This window comes from Sinocyclocheilus anshuiensis, unplaced genomic scaffold (genome assembly GCF_001515605.1).
Source record: "Sinocyclocheilus anshuiensis isolate Anshui unplaced genomic scaffold, SAMN03320099.WGS_v1.1 scaffold1945, whole genome shotgun sequence".
Lineage (NCBI taxonomy): Eukaryota > Metazoa > Chordata > Actinopteri > Cypriniformes > Cyprinidae > Sinocyclocheilus > Sinocyclocheilus anshuiensis.
Genome location: NW_015538042.1, coordinates 120,141 through 129,460, shown reverse-complemented (window position 1 = coordinate 129,460; position 9,320 = coordinate 120,141). Strand labels below are relative to the sequence as shown.

The 9,320-nt window shown below is 38.6% G+C and overlaps 1 protein-coding gene across 1 annotated transcript in view; it reads left to right on the top strand.

The window, feature by feature from the left end:
* The window catches only part of actr5 (actin related protein 5), a 39,462-nt gene that overhangs the window by 26,444 nt on the left and 3,698 nt on the right, over positions 1-9,320 (top strand). Inside the window, exons 3-7 of the mRNA XM_016477916.1 lie at positions 5,966-6,135; positions 6,460-6,677; positions 6,753-6,890; positions 7,067-7,165; positions 7,302-7,441. Coding sequence (XP_016333402.1) covers positions 5,966-6,135; positions 6,460-6,677; positions 6,753-6,890; positions 7,067-7,165; positions 7,302-7,441 — 765 coding nt within the window. The remainder of the gene's footprint in view (positions 1-5,965; positions 6,136-6,459; positions 6,678-6,752; positions 6,891-7,066; positions 7,166-7,301; positions 7,442-9,320) is intronic.

Sequence of the window (9,320 nt, the reverse complement as noted above, 5' to 3'; positions counted from 1 at the left end):
AAAAAAATTAACTTAAATGATTTTAGCAAATGGCTGCAATATAACAAAGAGTGAAAAATTTAAGGGGGTCTGAATACTTTCCGTACCCACTGTAGCCTGGCACGACTATGAGCGCGAGATCACTTCTCTTTCAGTGCGAAAACGTCATTATCTCATTTTCATAAAATAAAATGCTATAGTAAGTATTTAACTTTTCCTCTCTATCGGCGAATGATGATTCTGATAGAAAACGCGCCCGATGTCTGTTTGCTATAGCAACGAACGCTACTTTCATGTGTCTGATTATCTGATAAACCTCATGCTCTTATTTCAAGGTTGTTGTTAATGCTGTGGTTATTTTAACAGTTTCCTTCGTACATTCGGTACAACGACATTGTTAAAACACATTTATCATTCAATGGAACCGTGCGTATGCTTTAGACACTTACATTTTTGCTCCATCCATGCAATAAATGCGCAGCCTTCGACTGCTCAGGTAATGACGTCGGTATGACCGAGAGCCATTGAAAAACTACAGAAAAGCAAAACTACTTCACTTTAGCATTACTGTCCACGAGTACTAAGGAGAGATCACACATCAGCTGCTCAAAAAATGTTTCAGTGAGACGAACTGAGCGGGAGCGCAATCCTGTGACAGTCACAGGCTGTAAATGGCAGTCTGATGTATTGTCTTGTTGGAAGGTAAACCTTCGTCCCAGTCTGAGGTCCTGAGCACTCTGGCGAAGGTTTTCGTCCAGGATATCCCTTTACTTGGCCGCATTCATCTTTCCCTTGATTGCAACCAGTCGTCCTGTCCCTGTAGCTGAAAAACACCCCCACAGCATGATGGTGCCACCACCATGCTTCACTGTTGGGGCTGTATTGGACAGGTGATGAGCAGTGTCTGGTTTTCTCCACACATACCGCTTAGAATTAAGGCCAAAAAGTTCTATCTTGGTCTGATCAGACCAGAGAATCTTATTTCTCACCGTCTTGGAGTCCTTCAGGTGTTTTTTTAGCAAACTTTCATGTGTTTTGCACTGAGGAGAGGCTTCCGTCGGGCCACTCTGCCATAAAGCCCCGACTGGTGGAGGGCTGCAGTGATGGTTGACTTTCTACAACTTTCTCCCATCTCCCGACTGCATCTCTGGAGCTCAGCCACAGTGATCTTTGGGTTCTTCTTTACCTCTCTCACCAAGGCTCTTCTCCCCCGATAGCTCAGTTTGGCCGGACGGCCAGCTCTAGGAAGGGTTCTGGTCGTCCCAAACGTCTTCCATTTAAGGATTATGGAGGCCACTGTGCTCTTAGGAACCTTAAGTGCAGCAGAATTTTTTTTGTAACCTTGGCCAGATCTGTGCCTTGCCGCAATTCTGTCTCTGAGCTCTTCAGGCAGTTCCTTTGACCTCATGATTCTCATTTGCTCTGACATGCACTGTGAGCTGTAAGGTCTTATATAGACAGGTGTGTGGCTTTCCTAATCAAGTCCAATCAGTATAATCAAACACAGCTGGACTCAAATGAAGGTGTAGAACCATCTCAAGGATGATCAGAAGAAATGGACAGCACCTGAGTTAAATATATGAGTGTCACAGCAAAGGGTCTGAATACTTAGGACCATGTGATATTTCAGTTTTTCTTTTTTAATAAATCTGCAAAAATGTCAACAATTCTGTGTTTTTCTGTCAATATGGGGTGCTGTGTGTACATTAATGAGGAAAAAAAATTAACTTAAATGATTTTAGCAAATGGCTGCAATATAACAAAGAGTGAAAAATTTAAGGGGGTCTGAATACTTTCCGTACCCACTGTAGCCTGGCACGACTATGAGCGCGAGATCACTTCTCTTTCAGTGCGAAAACGTCATTATCTCATTTTCATAAAATAAAATGCTATAGTAAGTATTTAACTTTTCCTCTCTATCGGCGAATGATGATTCTGATAGAAAACGCGCCCGATGTCTGTTTGCTATAGCAACGAACGCTACTTTCATGTGTCTGATTATCTGATAAACCTCATGCTCTTATTTCAAGGTTGTTGTTAATGCTGTGGTTATTTTAACAGTTTCCTTCGTACATTCGGTTCAACGACATTGTTAAAATATATTTATCATTCAATGGAACTGTGCATATGCTTTAGACACTTACATTTTTGCTCCGTGCATGCAATAAATGTGCAACCTATGACTCGCACATCAGCTGCTCAAAAAATGTGTCAGTGAGACGAACTGAGCGTGAGCGCAATCCTGTGACAGTCACAGGAGGTAAATAGTGGAGCGCGTAAAGGAGAGATGCGAGGCACGAACACTGTTCATGGCCTCCATTAATTCGTGCTTGTAGTAATTTAATGTGTATATATCTTGAAAGCATTGATCGATTGCTGTCCGAAATCGATGATTCAAAAATCATGTTTCAAGATCGATGCATTGCATCGTCAGGGTTTGTAATCGATGCATCGATAAAACGAGTGAATCGTTACACCCCTACTATACATACATATAAAAAATAATAATAAACTGCTTAGTTCAACTACTTCAAGCATCACTGTTATATTGTTCCATTGAGAAAAAAAAAGAAAAAAAGCAAAGCGGACCGGAACTAGGGATGCACCGATCTGATACTCCGTATCCGTATCGCTCCAATACTGGCATTTTCTTCTGGATCAGGTCAGATGAGACCGATCTAAATCTAATATTGTGCGTATACTATTCTGCGTTATTGTTAAGCCCCACAAAGGCACAAAAACATTATAAAGCACCATAAAGTTTTCGTGCACTATATTTCAAGTGTTCTGAGACCGTTCCATAGTTTAATGTGAGGTACAGATGAATATTTAAGTCGTTAAATTCAAGTTCACGTAAACTCTTCTCTCCGCTGCGTCTGTCTGTCCTCCTTCATTCAGCATTCAAACTGCGTGTGGCGTTCGGTTATGACAGTCAAGATGATGAAACTGTCTCCAAGATGAGTCAATGTTCCTATTATTATACTTGATCTGTAGGACTTTATCTTGTTAAGTTTAGTGCTGTTTCTAAATCATGTTACTTTCTACTGGGTGTCTGTTAGATCACAGCACTGGAGTAGAGATGACTATAAATTGTTCTTATAGCAACCCTTAAAACAGACCTATTGGCTTCCCACAGACAACACGGAATGCCGTATGCACACTAGTATACCGGTCAATTATCACCCGGGTGTTGAAAGTGAGGTGAGACATGAACAGCATTCAAGCAAAGAATAAGCGCTTGAGAACTTGCGCTCACTCTTTGAAGGTGTTTGTGTGTGCGTGTGTGTGTGTGTGTGCATGCACACACGGAAAGCCTATATTGATTTCTCTTTGAAGACTTGCGTTTGAACTGACAAACTAACACAAAATATGTCAACATGCCTGTAATTGTTAGTATCCTTGCAAATATCGTTGGTCATGTTTTAAGTGAACGTTAACAGTTGAGAAAGACAACACGTGTGTATCAGTATCAGTGTGTCCTGAAACTGTGAATTATGTCTTAAAGGAACAGCAGTCTATTCCTCGTTACACCCCTACTATACATACATATAAAAAATAATAATAAACTGCTTAGTTCAACTACTTCAAGCATCACTGTTATATTGTTCCATTGAGAAAAAAAAAGAAAAAAAGCAAAGCGGACCGGAACTAGGGATGCACCGATCTGATACTCCGTATCCGTATCGCTCCAATACTGGCATTTTCTTCTGGATCAGGTCAGATGAGACCGATCTAAATCTAATATTGTGCGTATACTATTCTGCGTTATTGTTAAGCCCCACAAAGGCACAAAAACATTATAAAGCACCATAAAGTTTTCGTGCACTATATTTCAAGTGTTCTGAGACCGTTCCATAGTTTAATGTGAGGTACAGATGAATATTTAAGTCGTTAAATTCAAGTTCACGTAAACTCTTCTCTCCGCTGCGTCTGTCTGTCCTCCTTCATTCAGCATTCAAACTGCGTGTGGCGTTCGGTTATGACAGTCAAGATGATGAAACTGTCTCCAAGATGAGTCAATGTTCCTATTATTATACTTGATCTGTAGGACTTTATCTTGTTAAGTTTAGTGCTGTTTCTAAATCATGTTACTTTCTACTGGGTGTCTGTTAGATCACAGCACTGGAGTAGAGATGACTATAAATTGTTCTTATAGCAACCCTTAAAACAGACCTATTGGCTTCCCACAGACAACACGGAATGCCGTATGCACACTAGTATACCGGTCAATTATCACCCGGGTGTTGAAAGTGAGGTGAGACATGAACAGCATTCAAGCAAAGAATAAGCGCTTGAGAACTTGCGCTCACTCTTTGAAGGTGTTTGTGTGTGCGTGTGTGTGTGTGTGTGCATGCACACACGGAAAGCCTATATTGATTTCTCTTTGAAGACTTGCGTTTGAACTGACAAACTAACACAAAATATGTCAACATGCCTGTAATTGTTAGTATCCTTGCAAATATCGTTGGTCATGTTTTAAGTGAACGTTAACAGTTGAGAAAGACAACACGTGTGTATCAGTATCAGTGTGTCCTGAAACTGTGAATTATGTCTTAAAGGAACAGCAGTCTATTTCTGCTGTCTGTGTTTTTAATGTTAAACAACAAAAGACAAGGAAATCACTCTCTTCTCTTGATTGAATAGCTTTTGTAACTTCAACAAGGATTGGTCTTTAATTTATACAGTGAAATATGCACTGTTATTTTACATTTGTTTACTTGTAAATTTCTGTGCCTGTTTCAGGGTGATGCTGGTTACTGCATGATGATTGAAATCGTGAAATGCCTTGCAATGAACTAAATAAACTGCAAAAAGGTTGTTTTCATAATTTTCGTAATTTCAAAATATAAAGCAAAAAGTAGAAATGATTGACTAATAAGCCAATATGTGCTCTTCTGCTGCCATCTACTGGTTATAGTGATAATTTGATGTCTGTTTTTTTTTAATTTTACATTAGTATTTATTTACCACGAAGTATATTTTGTTCCATTAAAAATAACATTGAAATTGGGTCATTTTAGAGCTTTAAAGTGCTGGAAATAGTTGTGTGAAATGATTGAAAATCATTGAAAAGTGCTTTAATTGCTCTCAAATATTGTTCTCTGTTGCATAGAACTGAATAAAATAATATTGATATTTAATTTTAATATATTTTCTGTCCAATTTTATTGTTTTACTTTAAATAAAAGTGTGGATATTTTATTGACTTGTATTTTTTTTTTATTCAATATCATTAAAATTGAGTTAAATTAAAAAGTCTTACAAAATTATTTCCAATTATTTAATAAAATAATAAATTGGCCTAATATTAAAAAAGGACTTCTTTAAAAAAACATTAAAAATCTTACTGTTCAAAAACTTTTGACTGGTATGTTAGCCTATAGTTTGAAGTAAAAAAATATTAATATTAATATTAATAAGGAGAGTCTGAGATTTATTTCACAGTGATTTCACATTTCTTGTTTGTATGAAGGCTAAATACCAATAAAAGGTGAACATTTATTTATTTGCGCCATTTTTTTCCTAAAATATTATATAGTTTTATAGGAGTAGGTTTCATAGAGTTGGCAAATTTATTTTTCATAAGTTTGTAGGTACAGACATCTGTTGTGGCCGTTCTTGGCCGTTTTTATGAGGCTTTTTTAATAGTGTTCATATCGATATCAATCGTATATCGTATCGACCGAAATTAAGAAATATATCGTGATATAAATTTTGGCCATATCGTCCAGCCCTAGCTTCTAGTTTCTAACCCAGAATTTTCATTTCGGTGTATCCCCATATAAAAACAATAAAAGGAGAGAAAAAAATAACGTTAAAATAATGCATTGAAACACACACACACAGAGCCCTGCCAGTTCACCTCATGAACAGAAAATATTGAGTTTCGACAAGAAATTGGAAAAGGTTAATATAAAAACTGCCTTATGTGCAATTTAAATGTATTAAATGCCTATCACTTGCATATGGATGATTTAAATTGCAGACTGGATGCTCTCAATTGTAAGCGTGTGAATTTGGGTGGAGGTCAGGCCGCATCATACCTTCAGAGACTGCTGCAGCTGAAATACCCTGCAAACCAGACTGCCATCACGCTGAGCCGCATGGAGCAGCTACTGCATCAGCACAGCTATGTTGCACTAGACTACCAGCACGGTAAACCAGCACTCTTGGAATTTTGCCGTTAATTGCAAGAAAATTATTTCAGCAGTTTAGAGGAAAACTTGTTTGGTCTGATGGGACTAAAATTGAGCATTTGAAAAAAAAAAAAAAAGTCGGAAGAAAAAAATGCCTTTGTGTAATTTAAATGTTTGCATACAACTCACTTTTTTGTTTTAATTATTACATAAATTTGATTAATTGTGATTGTAAATGAATTTGAATTTTAGTTTAAGCTTTCAGTATTAAATTAGTTTTGTTGCTTCACTACATTAAGTGCTTTCTACTACTGCATTCATGCTTTCATAAATTGTGAGACAGAGCTGGAGAAGTGGCGAAGTCCTAACTTTTACGAGAGGGAAGTTCACCGTGTGCAGCTGCCATTTTCAGGGCGGGCAGCTGGCGTTTGCGTGAGCGTCGAGGAGAAGAACGAGAGGAAAACGCAACAGCTCCGCCGACTACAGGAAATCAACAGTCGCCGCAGAGAAGAGAAACTACAGGAAGACCAGAAACGACTGGAAACACTTCTGTCTGTGCAGGTATACACGTTTACATGCAGAGAGGTGAAACGCTGAGCTCCAGTATGCACACGGTAATAGTCATTTTCCCATCAGGAGCTGCTGGAGGATGGCTCTCTGGAACTGTTTCACAGGAGTCTGGTGGAGCTCAACATGGACTCAGCTGAGGAGCTGCAATCTTACATCCATAAACTCAGCGTGAGCGTGGAGCAGCACAGGCTCATGAAGGCTGAGGTTTGTGCATGCAGACATACTTTTATTTGTGTTTCTGACTTTGTGTTGTCTTTGATTCATATGGATTACTGAATATAAATAATAAAACATGATATAATGGGTGTGGGAATAATCATGATTTACAAATATGATTTCTTTTTGTGCAAAACGTGCTGTTTGTGGTGTTGTTGAATCAGACTGCAGAGGTGGAGCAACCTGCAGAAGATGGGAGTGAAATGGTACCAGATTTAAATCAGGACAATGATGAGCCCGGCAAAACTACCAGTACCATCCAGGTAATCTTAGAGTAAATTCAGTGAATGACGTCATTCAGAGTCTACTCTGTACTATATTCATGAACACATCGAGATTTGTTCATAGTATCCGTGTTCTTATATCCTCTTTTTGCTCTCTTTATCTATTTTGTGTTAGCCATTGTTTAACAAGGCCGAGTATCATCAGCTGTTCGTGGGCACAGAGCGTCTGCGTGTGCCGGAGATCTTATTCCAGCCATCTCTGATCGGAGAGGAGCAGATGGGCCTGATGGAGACAATGCAGTTTGTTCTGGAACAGTGAGCATTTATTAACCCCAGAAATTATACACTTAGGCTGATGAATGTGTCTCAGCAAAGCACTTTGAAATCCAATCTACGATTCACATGCTATACGCAAATATAACAAGTGTTTTCTGTGTTATCAGCATTACATTTTCAAAATTGAAGACTTTGGTAACACTTTAGATTAGGGAACACTTCACTATTAACTAGTTGCATATTAGCATGCATATTGACTGTTTATTAGTACTTATAAAGGACATATTAGTGCATGACCATATTCTAGATCCCATAACCCTACCCCATACCTAAACATAACTACTACGACAATTAACTTACTTACTATCAGTAAGCAGCAGATTTGGAGTTGACTGAGGGAAAACTCTTCGTTAATACTGAATGTGTGTTCCCTAATCTAAAGTGTTACCAAGACTATATTTTGGAGAGAGTGAGTCAGCACTGGTAGAAAGTAAAATAGTATGCAGCACTTTTACTGTTCAAACAGTACCAGTTATCAGTGATGTTAACTATTTCCAGTGTTCCCAGTTTGTCTATGATCTCAACTGTCCTTATGACTAATTTGGTAATTTTCAATTTTGGTTTCTATTTACTTTATAAGTTTGACAGCAATTAAGTTCCTTAATAATCCTTTGTTTGAAAGTAAAATCTAAGCAGCATCAAAGGATACTGTAAGCAGTGCAAAGCATTAATTTTGGTTACAGTTCAATTCAAGTTTCTACATTACATTTAGGAGTAGTTTATCAGTGGTGATGTCCATATGGCAGAAATGTACAGTTAAAAATCATGCAGTTAGTTAATGACATGTATTCAAAATACGATGAACACTATTAACAGCAATGATTATATGTTGTGATCAAACGTATAGGAAAATTTGTTAGTCTTGTATGTTGGTTCAGGGTTGTCGTCTTCTGAGGTCCTCGTAGGGGTTGGCATCATCTGTTCTCAGGTGTTCGGTCATCTCAGATCTTCATAAGAGGCTGGGTCCAGACTGAAGCTTGTGTAATTCCTAGTTATCTCGGGATTCTCATCCCGTGGCAGAAACAGAAAAGCAAATAGAGAAAAATTAGCGTAGCTGCTGTTCAAACCAAGCAAAGAATGATAATGTGCATTTGATAAGATATAACGTCTCAGGTTACTTGCGTAACCCATGTTCTCTGAATAGGGAACGAGACGCTGCGTAGCTATGCCGCAATGGGAACGCCCTCTGGGTGTGCCGATTGTCTGAAGTCCTTATAGAATCATGCCAATTCATTGGCTGATGGCGCTGCCTCGACGCTCTTACGTCGCCATCCTTATACTGACGAATGCGCAATCTGCTCCTCAGATTTCTCTGCCGAAAAAGAATGAAATGAAATTAGACTCAAATTTACTAATGAATGCATGCACACTAGGGCTGGGCAAAACAATCGATTTTTCGATTAATCGTTTTTTTAAATGACATCGATTCGATATCAATTCTCAAAAGCCGCGAATCGATCTTTTCCGGGATTTATTTCAGCACATTTAAAACAAGATCTGATTAACGTGAATCTTATCATTAGTCTTCTCCACTAGATGTCACCCTTATTTACCTTGCGCGATATGACAACAGAAAGCCTGTCATTCATTCAGCACTTATCATGGCCATACGCATGATTCGCAATGCTCAGGTGAAATGCTATAGTAATACTATAAATCTGCGGAAGCATTTGATATCACGCATAAGGCGCCATGATTTCCGCAATGAATGAATAGCGGATGGCGCGGCGCACTGTTTTGTTTACTACACACTTACTAAAGCGCGGATGACGCTCACGGTGTTTTCAGCTTCTGCCGTCTCACTATATGATGATATGAACACGAATGTCATCTCCAGCTGCTCTGAGAGTCACTTCAT